At 34.9% G+C, this 20,580-nt stretch overlaps 1 protein-coding gene across 5 annotated transcripts in view; it reads left to right on the top strand.

Annotated features, from left to right (window-relative positions):
* The window catches only part of LOC131672074 (potassium voltage-gated channel unc-103), a 1,608,120-nt gene that overhangs the window by 153,044 nt on the left and 1,434,496 nt on the right, over positions 1-20,580 (top strand). For all 5 annotated transcript variants that reach the window (XM_058949027.1, XM_058949035.1, XM_058949044.1 and 2 more), the window contains exon 2: positions 4,576-4,825. In XM_058949027.1, the coding sequence (XP_058805010.1) occupies positions 4,576-4,825 (250 nt within the window). The remainder of the gene's footprint in view (positions 1-4,575; positions 4,826-20,580) is intronic.

Genomic DNA, 20,580 nt, shown 5'->3' with positions numbered 1-20,580 from the left:
GGGTAATACGTTATTCGATAAGGACGAGAAAGGATTCAAGCAAGTAATGCTCCCTTCCACGGAGCAAGAAAACCAAAATACGTATCTCTCTACGAGAGAAAATATGGTCCCCAGCTACGCTAAGCCAGCGTAAGAGAGAAAGCGAGAAAGAGAGAGAGAGAACGAGAGCATTCGTTTCTTACCATAGCGTTTCCACGAGCCAGAACTATAGATAGCATGCGCTCTCCTCCTCCGCCAACGAGCCACCAAGCCGTTAGCCAGAGCGCGAGCACACGCTCCTCTCTTCTTTCCGCTCAGGCCCTATACCAGTTGTGTAGCGGCTAACATAACAATAAGAACTCTTCAACGTACGTAGGACTGTGGCTCTAGTGGTAGAGCACTGACCTACTGATCCAGAGCATGTGGGTTCGATTCCCCGATTTGTTCCTTGATTTTTTTCAATTACCCCTTTCAATAAATTTCCAATTTAACATTTTAATTTATTAATGATATTTTATAACTATTTAAATAAATTACCAAATGAGAAAAAAGCACTAGTGTCCTTAGAATCCCTAAGGACTTTTTTCAATTACGTCACCTTCTCCAAGCCCAGAACATAATATTATTATACCACTCATTGCTTTGTAAAGAAAGAGTCGATTCTTACAATAAAATTTGCCCGCGACCATATTTACTAATTATTTAAGCGGGGATTTGGAAGGCAAAGTGCTTCAACTACTAAAAAACCTGCCGGGTATGCAGGTTGCGACGTTCGCGTGTAAGAGAGCCTTAGACGGGAAGAAGAAATAACTTAAAATTTAATTATGTAACTCATAAAAAACCCAAAACCATCTCTTTATTAACAATAACAATAAAAAAATATATATAACAAAGAAATTACAAGCAAATAAGTAAAAATAATGAAACGCATTACAGATTCCTGTATAACAAATAAATTTTCGGGGTGCAGCGGTGTTCCCGGACAGGTATTCAACCGTTACGAAACGGCCATCTTGCACGTTAGGCAACAGTGAGCCTCTTCGGTATACTCGGACAAATAAAGATCGCTCAGCGGTCGGAATCCTGCACACCGCGGAGCATCCGATTGTTAGGAGTCGACGCCACCACGGCTATCATGTGCGCAGTCGTAGTGATTCTTGAGGTGCGGAAAGAGGAAGAGAGAGAAGAGCTCACAGTGTGTCAGTTGTCCAGCTGCCACATCTTTCCTTCAAATGGGCTCGGACGCCGGATTATAGAGCAAACGCCGATGGTTGTGCTGCAAAGATCAGGGATAATCCGGCTCACCAAATCACCGACCAACAAAACCACACGAAGATTTCTGCAGCGGTAATTCCTCTCTGCTACTAACGGTGAAACCCCGAGCCAAATCTTTACGTACAATTCCTCTCTACTACCAACGGTGACGCTCCGATCCAAATGTTTACGTACAATTTCTCTCTACTACCAACCGTGACGCTCTAATCCATATCTTTACCTACAATTCCTCCGTGTTACCAACGGTGACGCTCCGATCCGAATCTTTACGTACAATTCCTTTCTGCTACCAACGGTGACGCTTCGAGCCGAATCTTTACGTACAATCATCCTCGTTCGTCATCCTTCGCTCTCTTATATATTCTCTCTTCCCCTCTCCTACGCCTCTTCTCCTTTATGGCCTGCCGGAAGCTGTGCAGCTGATACTCTCTAAGTCTAACACCTCAAATAATATAAACCGGGCATTAGTAATGCGTTAACGCAATTACATCGATGCTCGACTCAACGATAGTGCACGCAGACAGCGAGAGGCCAGGGATGACGGGTAAATCGCTATTAAGCGGTTTTCCTCGTTACAACTTCTATTAGACTCAATGTTATAAGATAATATTGCAGTTATTAGTTTTTTTCTCCATACAATATTTTTTTTAATTCAGTGGATACTTCATTCTTTTGCTTTGACTTGGGCGAATATTTTATTTAGCGTGATTTTGATTATATTTATAAATAAGTTAGGTTGATTACTATTTTGAGTTAAAGTCTACTTTATTACTCTAGGTCATAATTGTTGTTGCTTCTGTTTGTGAAGTGTATATCCTTCATAATTTGGAGTGTTGTTTCCTCCGCAAATTGTACACTTAACATCTTCAATTTTTTTCTTGAATTAGACAGTCTTCAGTTGCGTGTTGCTTTTTGTATTTTACATAAATTAGTCTTTTATTTTAATAATTTTTGCTCGAGTTCTTGACAGTTATGCGATTGGAGCGCATCTCTTTTTTTCAAATTTAATTATGATATTCAATAATCTTTATATATGTTTGTAACGAGGGCAGCGCCTTATTCGGCACTAACGTCACCAATTTATTAAGGGGAGAGTAAGAGAGGCACTTTCGCTCTTTAACAATCGGGGCACGAGAGGATAGGCCGAACGAATAAATAATTTTCCTTAATTAGAACACAGAACTTAAATCTATTCAGACAAACAAATACAAGATCGGTTATAATAAAAGTTTACATCACGCGCACATGAACAGAACGATTTGAACTAACGCGGGAGGATGAATTGCCCGGCGACTAAATCACCTTGACCATTTGCCGCCTTACAAGTAAAAGGATACATCGAAATCTCACTACCGCATTACGATGGGCGTAGCCGACAAGTAATTGCCTGACTACCTATCGTTCCTACGCGGCCGCGCATCACCATGAGAGAGAGAAATACTGGGAGAGAGAGATAACCTGACCTTTGTCCTTGGCGATGAGCCGGCAACGGGGAGTTGACCTGGCCGCTGGCTGGACGTCTTCTTCGGCGTAGCCCGTGGTGAACCCACTGGAAGTCGTACCGTGCACGGTGGCGGGGGCGGCACTGAAGGCCCTGCTGCAGGTGTTGTCGCCACACGTAGCCTTGTCTCGCCCTGGTCAGGTCACTGCTGCACGTGTACTTCTTTCTTTCTTTGCGCTGCTTCTTTCTCTTCGCTACTTCTAACTTCTCCCTGATACTTTCTTCCGGGCGCTATCTAAGTCTGACGTCTCTCCTTAACTATTTTCCGGAAACTGTTGCACGCACCTTGACGCATGGTCAGCGTTCGCACTCTCGCCGGGCTCTCCCCACCAAGCCCACTCATTAGGCGGCGTGCGACAAAAGCGCTAATTGGTCGCGCGTCACACGCCGGCCCAAACCTGCATAGTACGTGCATAGGCGCGCACTCTAGCATGCTCGCTAACTTTCTCTCTCTCTCTCTCTCTGTCTCTCTCTGTCTCTGTCTCTGTCTCTCTCTATCTCATAGTCGCTGCGCTCTTCCTTCTTCGGGCGCTCTCAATCTTGCTCGGCATTCTTCGGCGGCTGGAAAAACATAAAGGCCAGTGGTTAGGCGCAATAAATATATGCGCCCAACGCTGGCCACGTCGCCATGCCGAGCGATAAGAGGGAGAGAGAGAAGGAGGGCAGACGAGGAGCAAGCGTACTGCTTGCTCTCGTCACATGTTCTTACTATTATAATCATGTTTTATTTCTGAATATTACGTAGGACTTGAATATTTCATATGCTTGTTCCCTTGTGTTTGTGTTCTTTTATGGTAGATTTAAAATCATTAATATCCACTGATAAGTACATACTTCTGAATACCACTTTAACTATCTTATTATCTTTACGCTGATACGGATAAAATTAAGCGTGTTTTCTGTTAATGCAATGATTATTGATAGATATTTTTCTGTCGTTGTCAATTATTTTTAATTTTATTTTGCCCACTACTTGGAATATGTAACTGTTTTTAGCTTTGAACAGATTTTTAAATGGGTAAATATTCTCTACATTATATACGAAACTTTGAGAAGATTAATTTTTTTACTATATTCTCTTTTTCATTTCGATTATCACGAAGAACATCATACTAGTGTGATTTGATTTAGCTAGTAATCTAATAACTAGCCTGGTCGTTCCTTATTTGTATTTCATTGTCTGGGCTAGTATGTTGTCTTTTGCTGTTTACAGTTTTTGATTCTTCGATGTTGTTTTAATTAGGGGAGATATTATGTCCCTGCTTGGATGGCCATTTTTTCCATTAATTTGTTTTCATTATATTGTTTAAAAAATAAATTTATATTAAATTTATTAGTTACTACACTTGATTGCACTTGATCAACTAATACTTTAGTTTTACGAGTAGAGTGTGACCAAACGTTGAATCAGCTTGAAAGTAACAATACTTAACTTACAAAGTTAAATAAATTCAATTGATATGAGTATATACAACCATTACAATTATTATACTAAGAATTATAATGATGATCTTATGGCGTTTTCAAGTCGTGGGGAAATCCCTACTATTAATTTACCAAAGAATAATTCCAGGTACCACCGGATGAATAAGAAAATGTTACATAATTTTTTTTATAGTTATACAATGTTATCTATAAAATAACAAATAAATTATTCTCATAAATAGAATAATACGTAACTTATATTACATAAGATAAAATTCACTGATTAGTAATTCGTTACTAATTACATTTTCTTCATGTTTAAATTTTGTTAGTTGTACAATGATTTTATCAGTAATCATCCAGTTAATATGGTAATGGTAATTATTATTTTGTAGGTTTTGTCTTTGGGTGCAGATGTTCTTCCTGAATATAAACTGCAATCCCCAAGAATTCACAAGTGGACTATTTTGCACTATTCACCATTCAAAGCTGTATGGGATTGGATAATCTTAATATTAGTTATGTATACAGCAATTTTTACTCCATATGTGGCAGCATTTTTACTACCTGAACCAGATCACCAAAGAAGGAAGACGAACTCTAATAATTATGGCGAAGATCCTATGGTTATCATTGATCTTATAGGTAAGAAGTTGATTTGTTCTAAAGGTTTATTCGTGTTCACATCTGTGAATATAAATTATATATATGTGCTATTTCCTACATATCCTCTTAAAAAAATAAAAGTAGAATAATATGTTATGCAAAATTATTCTCGAAAAACTAAAGATTTTTATCTGAGATCTATCCATGGAGTTTTTCAGTATGCCTGAAACTATTTCGTCAGTCTTGAGTATTTATACACTGTCTTTTTTATGTGACACCATTTTCCTCAATACCTCTCAATTTGGGAAAATCCAGTCATTTCTCTATTCATTAATACGAAGCCTGTCCAAAGTATCCGACATACGTTCATATCTTCGCACGGAGAGACTCAGGCAATCTCTGGAGGGTACGAACATCACCAGCAACTCCTAGCCTTCTCGTCAGTAGCCCGAGATAACGATGGAGTACCTTAGTTTTCGCGCAACGAGTATTAATTTCATTCTTAAAATAAATTTTATAATAAAGTATGCAATAATAAAAAAAGCCTACTTAAAATCTGATACATTTTAATATATTTCAATTCTAAACCATTTCTCTAATACATACTTTAATCTGCTTATTGATAGAGGATCAGCTAATAATATTATACAAATTAACAGAGAGTCGCGGTGGCTCAGTGGATAGAACGCAGGACTCTAACGCGGGAGGCCTGGGTTCGATTCCCGGTGCGGGCACCTTTGACTTTTTTCGAAAGAAAAATTTGTATATGTGTCAAAAAGCAACAACACCGCGGTTCTCGCAGTGGTTCGGATTCCACTGGCTTAAGTAATGTAAATTACGGAGCATTAAACTGTAGGTCCAGTAAACCGAGGCAGGCTGACAACCTCGCTTTACTATAGGTTTCGTCGCAACGCAAGGCGTGAGCTACTCTGGTAACAAAATCGCACGAAAGTGCACCAAAAAATTACAAAAAACACCAGAGAGCTCATGCTGAGCACCCACCGTAGAAGCGAATAAATGACTATCTTTGGAAACCGCGGTAGTCCGATGCTTCTCGGGAACACCTAACGGCACACAATATGGAAGTGGTGGGTGAGGTGCCCTGAAAACCGATTGTACGGTGCAGGATACAGGAAACTAAAAACTAAACTAAAAACTAAACTAAACTATAAAAATTAACAAATATTATTGAATGCAATAGTAAAATTTGATAAACCTACGTTAGTAAAGACAGTGGATAGGCTTGAGATAGGTGTGATAGGCCGTTGAGCTATTAGAAGTAACAAAATTAAAGATTAATGGATTATACAGGACCACAAAATGCAATTTGAATATAATAAATAAAACGATTCGGATAATCCCATGTATTTTAGTACGCTGAATTTGAATCTAACCTTCGTATCTCTCCATCACGTCGGATTTAAGGGCATTTGAAGGTATAATTCTTATTTACGTACAATTAAATGTTTGATACCAGATTCGGAGAAGGCAGAAACTTTTACGTTCAGATAAATAATTTTTTAATTTTTTAGATAAATCTTCTAGTTCATTTGAAGGTCAAATCTTGTGGCTACTGTACAGAGAAAACAATAAATGTTCTTTTTGACGAGCTGATACCTAATCTATTGTTATTTTGACTCTCTCACCTCGTTTTCAAGTTCATTTGAAGTAAAAAATAGCAACTAGCAAATTTTCATATATTTTGATCAGCTAAAATCAAATCTAACCTTCGTTTGTCTCCAAACTTTGTTTGACATCAAGTTCAAGGTTATCTGAAAGATATTACTGTTATTTACATTGAAAATTTCGTCGTGGTAAAAGATTTTAAAAATAACAATAAATGAGTTCATTATCCTAAATATATCTTGCAACGGTAGTCGATTCGATCAATCAATACGTTCGCGATTCGGTAGCACTCCGATGCTAGAGCGAACGATTAAAAGAGAAGGGTCGCGCGAGAGTTCAATTTTCAGTTAAGACTCAGCTGGTTTTCGGGAAACTGCCAACATTTTCTATGGTGTTTTTGCCGTTTGCCAATACAAAAGTTTATTGGCTTTTGCACGTGCGTGAGTGTCAACGAGATATGATAAATTAGCAGCTGAGCCAGCAACAGAGAGGACTTAAACGCGCAGCAACCGATTTGGTAGCAAGGAGAACGAGCGCAGCCTTTCCAGGGTGAAGAATTTGTTTGCCAACAACAATTACGGCTGATCACTGTAATTGCACCGCAGGGTAGGTGCACCTCCCTTTTTCTGCGCGACAAAATACTTGTGAAAGTATTTTGTTAAACGCGACCGTTTTTTATATTCGCGCCGAGCGTTAGATTTCGCGGCAGAATTTTGAATTCTCTTTCTTCCCGTATAATTATAAATCCTATACGCGTGCGCAAGTCTTTCGGCCCAACGAAGACTGTAGTTTTTTAGTAATAAACGATCTTGATTTTATTCGCCGCATTACGTTATTTCGTTCCCTTTTAGTTTAACGGATCCGTCACCGGTTATTTTTTTTAAACCGATTTCATCTAGGGAATAGTTGGAGTAAAAATTAGGTCACTAACATCTAAGTAAGCAAGTGTCACATGTCAAGTGACTTAAGGTGAGTTCAACTCTGTTGGAAAAGGAGACATCGGAACGAAAGTATCAAACGTAAAGGCGTATATACTCATACTCATACGTGATTAACGGAGCGGCGGTGAGCTCTGCATCGTGAGAGATTGTTCTTAATTAACCCATTTCTTCCCAATCAACCATGAGACTACCGATTGGTTCATCGTCTTGTAAAATGGGTATAATCGCTTGAAATCGACATGCAAAATACCATTTCCGAAGCAAAAAGACTTGCTTTTTCCGAATCTGCAACGGATTTTCAAAATTTTGCGATCCAAAAACAATATGGCTGCTCAAACTTAGTGAAAATTTCATTTTTTATTTTAACTGAATTTCCTTTTTTTTCGAGTAAAGTATGTAACGTATACCTACTAAACAATTTTATTTCACTTTCAGTATGGTTGTAGAACTTCTGTTATCGATTATTGATATTTTTGAAAATTCAAAATTTAAAATGGCGGACGAAAAATTGAAAAATTCTGAAAAATGAAGGAAAATGAGAAAATATATATTTCTTGTGTTTTTGAGGGTACTGATTTGATATCTGGTGTTGATTTTTGAAAATTCGTGCACCGAAAATAAATATGGCGCATTCAAAATGGCTGCCAAATTGAATTTTTTTTACTTGAGTTTTTTTTTATAAAGTACACATTTTTATATGCTTTAGAAGCTAATAAATTGATATTTCATTATATATAGTTATAAATCATTTTCAGTGTAACAATTATGTTTAGTGAATAGTAGTAGTAAATAATTGAGTTACTGAGATGTTGAAAAAGTATGATCATAATTGTCAAAACATTTACAACATATGTATTTATCGCATTTTTCGCAAAAGTTGTTAGTACGTTAGTTATCACACTTTTCTCCTGATTTACATGTTTGTTGTGTATATCTTTGAGAACTTTGATGCAAACCATGGTAGGATCTGAAACATTGAATGTTCTTTACAATCATAACAATGATAAGTAGTTCGATCTTTACATACCTTACATACTTTGCGTGCCTTAGGAATCATGACGAGTGAATGTTGAGATAGTGATTCTTCGCTTCCTTTCAAGTATACTCTTATGACATTCGAGACAAACTCTTTAGCTGATATTTTCTTACTATGCATTAAATTATATAAGACCATACCATTAGTTAGTGATGATTGTATAAATCTACAAAACATAGGCAATGTCCACTTTTTACCATGAATAGTTGGTCGAAAATCACTGCAATGTTGATCATGAAGATCAACACCTCCCATAAACATATTATAAATTATAAAAACCAAAGGAAACTCTAGTGGAATTTTTTTTTTAATACTTTTATCAGTTCTTTCCACTTCAGATCATGGTGTAACACAGCTTGCAGTTGAAATGATAGAAACATTTTTAGAATCTTTTACTGTAACGTAGTTTATGCCACTATTTACTTCGTGAGTTACTACATAAGTACCACGCTCAGATTTTTTATCGATGGTATGTTTTTTTTAAAGTATCAAGTTCGGAAACTACTTTTTGTTTGCTAGCTTTCTGTTTTGTCTGCTTGCCTGCTTTCAAAGTTGATTTTTTCTTTGTTAGATTATTTATTTCGTTTTTTACATTTTTTGTATTATTTTTTTTCGTTGCTTTCGTATATTTTTCTTTTACTTTTTTAGCTGCTTGTTTTTTAGCTATTTGTTTTTTAGCTGCTTGTTTTTTAGCTGTTTGTTTGTTAGTCAATCTTTTAACAGTTTTAACTTTATTTGAAATTAGAGACTTTGTTTTTCTTTTATTTTTCTCTTGATTAGAAGTTAATAATTCTTTGAACATATCTTTAGTAAAAACTCGCTCGTCTCTTACTGTCCCAGTTGCTCTGAGACCATGTTTTTTCAACTAAAATAATTGTCAAAACTGACGTGGTATTTCAAAATTTCATCTGCCGACTTTCTCTGAAAAAATTCTTTTAACATTTTGATCACTACTCTAGAACCCAAAGCACATTTTTCTTCGCTACTTGAATCGTGACCACAGTAAACATCAAAATCTAATAAATATACCTGAATTGTACAAAGCGCCCAAAGCTTTATTCCAAATCGTACAGGTTTATTTCTTATAAATTGTTTGAGTATGGTACGACCAAAAAATTTAACCATCATCTCATCGATCGAAAGGGCAGAACAAAAAAAATCAAATTGCTAAATATTTTTTCGAAAAATGTTTATTATTTTTCTGACTCTCCATACGCTATCTGCATCATTTCTATCTTCTTTTTTATTCATTTTAAATTTATTATTTATATTTTCAAACTTATTAGGCGACATGGTTTCAGAAACTGTATCGGAATGCTACAAAGAATCGTTAGACCAATAATCCCTATAACATTTACGACTGTTGATAATAGAAAACATAACTATCCCAATAAATTTATTCAAATCATCAGTATCAATATCTAAATCATTTTCAGCACTTGCTTCAATTATATAATTTTTTATTTCACTTGAAAAAAATAACTCAAACAACTCATCGCATGTTTTTTCACGCAAATTATTTTTTATCTCCTCATCCAAAAATATTTCTGATTTTGGTATCGAATCATAAAATTTGTCTTCATCTTTCCATACATACATATGAAGGTTCTAGTTTTTCATTTGAAGAAATGAGGGATTCGTCAACTATTTGATACCCTTCTGGACAATTGCGTCCTTCAATAATCTGAACACTGTCAGCTGAATCGTTTTCATTGTTTGATTCATCTCCACTTCCAATATCATCAGGAATCACAGCAACGTTTCTAAATAAACTTTCGGGTAAATTAGAAAACGTTTTATCTGTTCCGTCAACATGATCGGAATCTAAATCCATAAGCTCAGTAGTTTCAACAGTGACGCTACTGTCGGATTGCTTTGCGTTTTTCTTTGGCATACTTTACACCAGATGTTATTTTGTAAAGTTATTCAAAATTATAATATTATGAGGTTCAAAAATATTATAATAAATCAATCGCAGTAGTAGTCGAAGTTTTTATATAAATTATTATTATTGTAATACAATAGTAATATAAATTTTGTAGTGTGATGTTCGTATCACTTATAAATAAAAATAATTCGAACTCTCGTAATCTAGCTAATGAGTAAGAATTTGTTTCCGATGATTTTACTCTAATTGTCAAGAAAATAGATAAATGAAACAAATATAATAAATAAGTAAATCAAATATACATAAGTAATTGCAAAATATCGAGGAAAGTCAGACAATGCCCTAGTTTCTTATGGTGCGAATTGTCCCATAAGCAGAGCTAAAGTCTTTCTTTGATAGGATATAATTCGGCCCAAGTTTCTTATAGCGAGATGTTCTATAAGTCGAGCTCAAATTATAAGGAAAGGTTAGTCTTGCTTAGTAAATCACAATGAGAGAAAGAACTTAGGTGTTAATCCAAGTTTATTCAGACTCATGCGCTCACTTTGCAAGGCTAGAAGTGAATGAATCTAGCCTGTGCAAAGGTGGGCCTATTTATACATAGATTTTCCCGCTTATTGTTGCAGGAGAGATTTCATCGAAAATTCGAGAGACATTCGCGAATTTTGAGAAATGATTTTTCTTAATTTACAAGTAAATAACCATTAATATTAAGTTTTTAACACATGTAAATTTTACAGAATTAGTTATTTGTTGATTTTATACAATATACAATTATCGCCAATAATGTCGTTAAAAGTTATTAACTAATAAAGTTAATTAACGTGATATTACATTATTTACAATAGAAAATTATTAAAATTTCATATAACTTTATAATTAATTAATTTTGGAAGTATTTTCCAAAATTAATTATTTGAATTAATTAATAACATTTCAATTATGACTAATTTTTCATATTTGTAACGGTTTTCTTCATAATCTTAACATGCGATTATTTGATTAATTATCTAAGATTTCTAAATCCTAACATTGTTATTATCAAGTATTAACTTAATATTATCGTTCTATATATAGTTTATTGTTTAAATAAATTGTTAATTGTTTATTTATTAATAACAGTTGTTATTTAGCTGTTATTTATGAAACCAATTCTTACTCATATACTATACTTATTCATTTTGCATATGGATTATTTACATTTTTCTAATATTTCATATGTTAATAAATAAATTAACTTTACATATTGATATTCATTATTAATTTATAATTGAATGAGATATTGTGAATCTGTATGTTAAAATCTATGTAATCTATACTTTGTTATATTCAAATTATCTATAATTAACATATTTTTCTCAACATTATGGATCATTATATCTATGTCTATTATTTGTGACGTCACGCTATTTATTTTGACTCGACTCTTATTTGTATACAGTCGCGTAAACAGTGAGGTAGCGCCGCTTAATGTATTGTTTTGACTAAACAGATAAGTACGTTAGACTAGTTGCAGTCATTTAATAAACAGCTCATAAATAAGACCGTTACATAGCCCCCTCTTGAGACTGAATGATTTCTGATAAGAAGTCTCATGAATGAGTTCATTATGAGCTTATTATTGATATTTTCGTTTGTTTTTTATATATTTTTTCTTTATTTCTTTATTTTTACAATTATAAAAAGTTTCCAGGTGTTTGAGGTCGTTTTGGTTGTTTTGAATCCATTTTCTTTTTTATTTCCTCGATTTTTTCCTTTGTCTTAGTGATCCTTGCAGCCAGCTTATCAATTTTCTTTTTGATCCTTCGCTTTTGTTTCCTTGAGGTTTTAGGTGGATGGGTAGAGGTCACTTGAGCTGTGGAGCGTGGTACACCTGATGGTAGGAAAGATATCGTGGTTTGTTTTTGCGTTTGCCATCCAAGTTGGCTTGGATGGTGTCTGTGTGCTTTTGCACAGGGACCAAGGCACCATATTCATCGATGGTACAAAAATTTTGGCCGATGGGAATGGGATGTAATGTCTTAGATCAGACGTATTAGTCTGAGTACTTTGACTCTTTCCCACCATCTTTCAAAGTTGATAATTCCTTTTCTTCGGTATTTACATATATTAGATTAATATGTAAATTTACTTGTAGAGAGACTGTATCACCTAGTGGCTAAAATTTGTACGGTTTTAGCAGAGAAGTATGAAACACCCCTCTGTCTTTACCGTTTTTATATTTCAATAAGTATGTGTCTAAACCGATTATGGATTTAATTATATATGGGCCTTCGTATAAGTTTAAGAATTTTTTAATAATTTCTTCTTCTTTATTACTTATATTTTGACTCCGTAATAATACATAATCATTAACTTTATATTGATAATGATGTATATTTTTATTGAAATTATTTGCACGTTTTATAAGTTTATTGTGCATTTTTTTCTTGATATCTTCTACTTGATTATAATTTGTAGGTACCTTTGTTTTGGTGTCAGGTATCCACCGATGCCAAAATCTATCTGGTTTTATATGTAGATGAGCTTCTATAGGAGTTGTTTCAATTGTTTCATGATATACATAATTCATTATTTGTTGTATTTTGGGAATTAGTGGAGCCCCTTTATGATTGTCGTTAGCATATGCTCTTAAAAATCTTCCCAGTTCTCTATGTATTCTTTCTACAATATTCCTTTGTGGATGTCGAATACTAGAAAATACTAATTTTATGTTATTAGCTAAAAGCTTTTCTTTCCATGCTTTAGCTGTGAACTGTGTTCCATGATCACATATGATTGCTGATGGTTTACCATAATTTGGTATATAATGTTCAAATATCTTTTTAATAGTAGTATATGTAGTTGATCTTTTTATAGGATACATTACTACAAATTTACTAAAGCAATCTATTGTGGTTAAAATGTATTTAACCCCTCCTCGTGAAGTTGGCAATGGTCCATAAAAATCTAAAGACAATAAATCATTTGGTTTTTCAACTAATATAGGCTGCATTATGGATGATATCTTCTTCGTATAATATTTTGTACGTTGACAGAGATCGCAGCGATTTATAGTTTTAGCTACTTTTTTGCGAAGCTTGTAAATATAGAAATTTTCTTGTAACATTTTCGTAATTTTTCTAGATCCAATATGACCATATATTTCATGTATCTCTTGGACCAATTATTGAATAATTATTTCTGGTAGTAATAATTTATTATTAATTTTATCTTTTTTATATACTAAATTGTTATAAACTATATATCTCTGGTTGAAATTTTCTTTATTTCTTAAATTTTGTATAAAACCATCATTTTTTTGTAATGACTCCATATTCTTGAAGTATTTCATTAAATATTGTGAAGGTTCTTTCATCAACATAGCGATTTCAATTTCATCTGTATAATTATTACTGCAGTCTGTGATATGTCTAGATAGAAAATCGGCGGCTTTATTCTTATTTCCTGGTAGATACTCATACGTAATGTTGTAGTCTTGAAGAAACAAGCACCACCTCACTAATCTCGCATTTGTAAATTTACAAGTCGTTAAAAATTTCAATGCTTCGTGATCAGTACGAATAATTATTTCTTTCGCACCTCTTAGATACGTTTCTAATTTTAAACATGACCAAGCTACAGCTAATAATTCTTTTTCAGTAGTAAAATAATTTAATTCTGCTCCTTTTAGAGTTCTAGATATAAATGTTATAACTTCTTCATCACCTTCATTATTTAATTGTGACAAAGCAGCGGCTATAGTATGATAACTGGCATCAGTAGTTAATATATAAGGTTTATTAGGATTCGGAAATTTTAAAGTGATTGTATCAATTGTGACGGTAATCGTCAAGTTAGCGCTAGTCACTTAACCTTATTGTTGTCCGTGAGGGCAGCACCTCCCGGGGGGGACAAAAACATGTAACGAAGGAATTCGGCACGCGAGCAGACGGAACGCGCGCGACAAGATTCGAACTAGTGGAGCCGAGACCATCCGAGAGTCCGCCCGCTATCGCTGTTATCGCCGCCAATTACCGTGCCCTTGCCACCCACACACTTTGAAAACAGCCGAGATTAGCGAATCCAGGAGTGCTGCCGTCAAGGAGCCAACAAGCATCTGTCGGAGGCCACTGCGAGGAAGAGAGAAAGTGTGAGAGGTTTCGCCATCGAGGGCGAAACCAGTGCATGTGCGCGCCCGCGACTCGCGAACACTATAAACAACAATAAAACTGTTACGTGCTGTGCGTAGTGTTCGTTGTTCTCTTCGATCGTCTGCGAGTAAAAGGTAAGCTGGCCAGCTTAATTACGCGATCGGAATTGCATGTCGGGTAAATAATTTTCAGTATTCGATACGTGTATGTAAGGCTCTAACGTCAGAGAGCGGCGAGCGTACCGGCAAAGCATGTTGCCGATGAGCGAGCGTGCGTGTAAACAAACGCGCGGGCCGACTCCGTGTGAACTTTGAGGAACAATAAAAGATCCGATTCATACTATTAACAAGTGTTTTCGTTTATTCTCTCGATTCACATAGCTTCCACTCAATTTAATTTAGGTTATAGACGATAATCGGTTGACCGGCGTATGCTTTCTCGTGCTCTCCCGGATAAGCAGTGAGCATTAACGATTCACGCGTGTCCCTTTAGTATAATCACGCGAAATATTTATTAAACGGTTTAACCCCGTTACACAATAAATATTTTTTTCACGTTATTAAAAGCTGTTTCATGCTCAGGTAACCATTGATAGCCTTTACTTTGTTGCAATAAATTCATTAAAGGTCTACATATTTCAGCATAATTTTTTGCAAATTTTGTATAGAAATTAACAAAACCAAGAAAGCTTTGCAAGCTTTTCAAATTTTTTGGAGCTTTATAATTTTGAATTATTTCTAATTTGCTTTTTTGAGCTTTTATACCTTGTGGAGTTATAATATGTCCCAAAAATTCAATTTCTTCTTGAACTAATTTAGACTTTGAAAATTTCAATGTATAATTATCTCTTCGACAACATGTAAATAATGTTCGTAAATGATAAATATGTTCATTGAAGGTTTTAGAAATACATAGTATATCATCCACAAATGGTATAATGAATTGTTTTAAATCGCCAATTGACAAATTTAAAGCTCTCACTAAAGCTGCTGTACTAGTACATGTACCGAAAGGAACTACATTAAATTCGTAAGTATTGCCCTCGATAATAAATGCTGTATATTTTTTACTTTCTTCATCGAGAGGAATCTGCCAAAAACTACTTGTCAAATCAAAACTAGAAATAAACTTTACTCCGAAACAATGTTGAAAGATATCATCTATATGTAGTGGGGCTTCATAATCTTTAACTAATTTTTTATTCTATTTTCGAGCATCTAAACAAAATCGCACTGATCCGTCTTTTTTAATGCTTATAACAATTGGATTAATATAATTACTAATTGATCGACCAATAACGCCATCTCTTAGCATTTCTTTGATTGCAATTCGAACATTTTCTCGATAATTTAACGGAATAGGATACTGTTTTGAGAAATATGGCTCTTTATCTTTTAAAATCAATTTATGAGTATATACTTTCAATAAACCTGATTTTTTACGAAATACATCTTTAAACTCGTACACAAGCGAAGCTATCTCATTTTTGTGAGCATCGGTAAGGTTAGAGCTTTCATCAACTTTCTCATCAATTTCCCCTCGAGTTAGATTTTCAGAATCATCATTTGTGATACCTGCATCTATTTCATTACGAGTTAGATCAATGAGTGATGTTATGTCATCCCCAAAATCCGAGACAGTATCATACTGAATAGTTAAGCTTTGATATGTACTTTCATCTATAAATGCATCGTTATACTTCATGTTTTCCAAAGTATTATTAATTTCAAAATAAATTTGCACTTTAAATGTGTCAAGTTTGAGATTTATATTTTTCATAGTATCATAACCGATAATACAATCTTTTATTAATTTAGGAATAATTATGAAGATAATATCAATGTATTGACTACCCCATTTTACATTCAAATAAATTTGCTTTTTCAATCTCACCGATTTTTGGCCTGTAGCTACCTTAATAACGTGTCCACTAATCGGCAAAGTAGGTTTATCTTTAAAATTACTTAAGTTTTGATTGTAAAATTCTTCTGAAATAGCAGAAACTTCACTACCCGAATCAAGTAGAGCTTTTACTGGAATGTTTTCTAATAAAAGAAATATTTCAGGACAAATTCTGCCCCCATTGTTATTATCGTTATTTGATAATTCACCGTTAATTTCATGTCTAGGATTTTCAAAAATAGTTAATAATTCTTTAGATAAATAATCATTACTTGATTTTATTGTTGCAACTCGTTGCAAGCTTTTGCATTTATCCGATTTCCGAGAAGCAACATTTACTCGTTTCCCGAGGAAGTACTAGGTACATCTTGTAAAATCGGTTTTGCAATATTCTTATTATTATTTGCTTTATTATTTTTATTATTCGACTTACTATTTTCAATTGTTATGCTATTAATTTGTTGTTCTCCGCCGCTATCTTTTTGAGCATGACGTGAACTAATATAATCATCATTATCCAAAGAAGATAAAACTTTAATAAATTCTGATATCTTTTTTTTATATGTCTAGCTTGAACTAATAAACGCACATCTCTATCAAAATGTCGAGATAATTTATCTATTAATTCTTCTTCATGAGTCTTTAGTCAGCTTCCATGCCGATCAGACGCATTTGCATCGGCTCCGGCATCGGAAACTAAATAAGCTAAAGTGACAGTGAAAATTCACGAGTGAGTAAGTGGATTAGGCGCCGTACACAAATTGGATTAAATATTATACAGTGTCTAAGTGTAAAAGATAGCCAGTTAACTTAATAGTCTTAGGGATAAACAAATCGGCTTTTAAAGCCAAAATCTAACTAAAATGGAAACCACACCAAATTCACAAACAGATAAAGAAAAAGACGAATGGAAATATAAAAAAGGAAAAAGAAAAGAATTAAATAGCCCTGAAAATGCTGTAAGGGAATTTAAACGTCTAGCCCACACACTAGAAAACTGGCTAAGCGCTACTCCAACAACAACTTCAAACCGATATCAACCATTAACCGAAGAACAAGAAAAAAATGTTAATACAGAAGACAAAGTAGTCAAATATAAATCACCACCGATATACGTTGAGAACGTCGGAAAAATCAAACCTCTGGAAGAATTGCTAAATAGTATAGCTAAGAATAGTTATACAATCAAAGTATTACAAAGCGATAAAGTCAGAATTCAGCCTAGTGATTCTGAAAAATACTTGCCCATAGTTAACGCACTAAAGGACAAGAAAACAAGTTTTTACACCTATCAACGAAAGCAGGACAAAGGATTCAAAGTAGTTCTGAGAGGGATTCACCCTTCAACCGATGTAGACGAGTTAAAAAAAGAACTTGAAGAAATCGGACACAAACCTATGAATATTACCAATATTCATAGCAGAATCACAAAGGCTGCTACTCCTCTCTTTACTGTTGAGCTCGAAACTCGCAGTAACAATAAATTAATCTTTGATGTAAATAGGCTACTAAACTCTGTTGTAGTATTTGAACCTTTAAGGAAGAGGAGAGAAATTCCGCAATGTTTAAATTGTCAAGAATTTGGACACACCAAGAATTATTGTAACAAAAATCCTGTATGCGTCAAATGTGCCGAGCATCATAATACTAATAACTGTCCATTGAAGGGAAAATCAAATAAAGTAATATGTGCAAATTGTAAAGGAGATCATCCTGCAAGCTACAGAGGATGCCCAACCCACAAACAGCTACAGCAAAAGCTATTCCCCACTTTAAGAGAAAAAACACTGCAACCACACCCCAGTAACTTAATCAGTAATAGAACGGAAATCATTACAACTCACACAACAAAACCAGGATTCTCATATGCACAAGCAGCAGCTAGCAACGATAAGACAGAATCTAGCAGCGGTACTCAAACTCCTAAAACTACCAACAGTTAACAGACAGAGTCAACTGAACCAAACCTTGAAAAAAGGTTAGAAATATTAATGGGTAAATTTATAGATAAATTTATGGACAGAATGGACACGATGCTTAATCTGATTACAACGCTGGTGGGTAAGTTCGCAAAATGAGTAATAAATTAAAAATAATTATATGGAACGCAAACGGATTAATTCAAAGAAAGTTAGAGTTGGAAAGCTTCTTAACCAGAGAAGATGTAGATGTAATATTGGTTTCCGAAACACATTTCACTAATAAGCATCACTTCAAGATCCCAAACTACAAATTATATCATGCAGACCACCCGGATAACAAAGCGCACGGTGGCGCAGCAATTATTATTAAGTCTTCGATTAATCACTACCCAACAGTCAATCATCAGAAGCAAAATATCCAGGCGGCAAGCATCATAATCACGGACTGGACGGGGCCAATCACTATGACAGCAGTTTACTGTCCTCCAAACCATACATTAGACAAGGATGAGTTCAAATTCTTCTTTGGATCCTTGGGTCACAGATTCATAGCTGGCGGTGACTATAATGCGAAACACCCATGGTGGGGTTCCAGATCGCCTACCCCGACTCCTAGAGGAAATCAACTGTACAAGGTGATGAAGGAAAACAATTACTACCTAATCTCAACAGGTGAACCTACATACTGGCCATCAGACCTAAAAAAGCTTCCTGACCTTATCGACTTTGCGATAGTTAAAGGGATCAACTCTAATTATCTTGAGGCGACATCATGCCTAGATTTATCCTCAGACCATTCTCCGATAGTGATTTCCCTACAAGCCAAGATTATTAAGAAAGAAACAACAATAAAAACTACCGACTGGAACAAATATAAACAGTACATAGAAAAAAATATCCATAGTAAAATTCCGCTAAAAACCACTAAAAATATAGATGATTGTATAGATAACTTTAACTTAATAATTAAAAAAGCACAAAGCAAGTACACTACTACAACAAAGAAAACAAGCTATCACGATACTCCAAAACACATTATTAATAAAATCAAGGAAAAGCGAAAACTCAGAAAGAATTGGCAAATTACTCGACACTGGACAGATAGGACCAAATGGAATACTGCAACAAGAGAACTTAAAAAATTGCTACAACAGGAAAAAAACCGTAAAGTGAGTAAATATCTAAGTGAACTTACTCCTACAGCTACTACTGACTACTCGTTATGGAAGGCCACTAGAAATATCAAAAACCCTCTACGGTTTATCTCACCAATTCGACAATCATCTGGTTGCTGGGCGAAGAGTAACGAAGAGAAAGCTCAAGCTTTTGCAAACCACCTCAGCAACATTTTTACACCGAATGGAAGAATCATATCGGAGAGTGAAGAGGAACAACTGATAAACAGCTTGAGTGAGGGGGAAGATGGCCAGATCAAAACGGTAAAAATGACAGAAATACAACAAATAATAAAGAAATTAAAAAGAAAAAAGCTCCGGGAATTGATAGTATCACTGTTAAAATGATCAAAGAACTGCCAATAAAGGCTATGAGACACCTGACAATAATCTACAATGCCTGTCTTCGTCTCTGCTATTTTCCAGTAATATGGAAAATGGCACAAATAATAGTGATACCGAAACCGGGAAAAAATCTCGAGCAAGTATCATCTTACAGGCCGATTAGCCTACTACCAATTCTATCCAAAATCTTGGAAAAAGTTATACTTGCCAGAATGAATCCTTACATAGAGGAGAAAAAATTAATTCCAGATCATCAATTTGGTTTTCGAAGCAAGCATTCGACAATAGAACAAGTTCATCGTATTGTAACGCAAATTAGAAAGGCTCTAGAGGACAAAAAATTCTGCTCAGCAGTATTTCTGGATATCAAGCAGGCGTTCGACAAGGTCTGGCACGAAGGACTGATATTCAAAATCAAAACAGGATTCCCTACTAGCATATCTAAACTACTACAATCATACTTAGAAAACAGATACTTCAGAGTTAAGGTTGATGACTTCATTACAGAAAATTTTTCAATCAAGGCAGGGGTACCGCAAGGAAGCGTATTGGGACCTGTATTGTATACAATCTTCACTGCAGATATCCCAGTCATGTTGAATATCACAACAGGAACCTTTGCAGATGATACGGCACTGCTGATCTCTCATGAGGACTGTGAGGTGGCATCCCGTACTCTCCAGACTTACCTCGGCGAGGTTCAAACCTGGTTGAACAATTGGAGAATAAGGGTGAATGAGGACAAATGTAACCATGTCACATTCACTCTTAAAAGGAAATCATGTCCACCGGTCCTTTTGAACGGTAATACTATCCCGCAAAGTGA

The sequence above is a fragment of the Phymastichus coffea genome, unplaced genomic scaffold, assembly GCF_024137745.1.
Source record: "Phymastichus coffea isolate CEN01 unplaced genomic scaffold, Cenicafe_Pcof_1.1 PCOF00011, whole genome shotgun sequence".
NCBI lineage: Eukaryota > Metazoa > Arthropoda > Insecta > Hymenoptera > Eulophidae > Phymastichus > Phymastichus coffea.
Note: the sequence above shows the minus strand (reverse complement) of the source record. Positions and strands in the feature narration are given on the sequence as shown.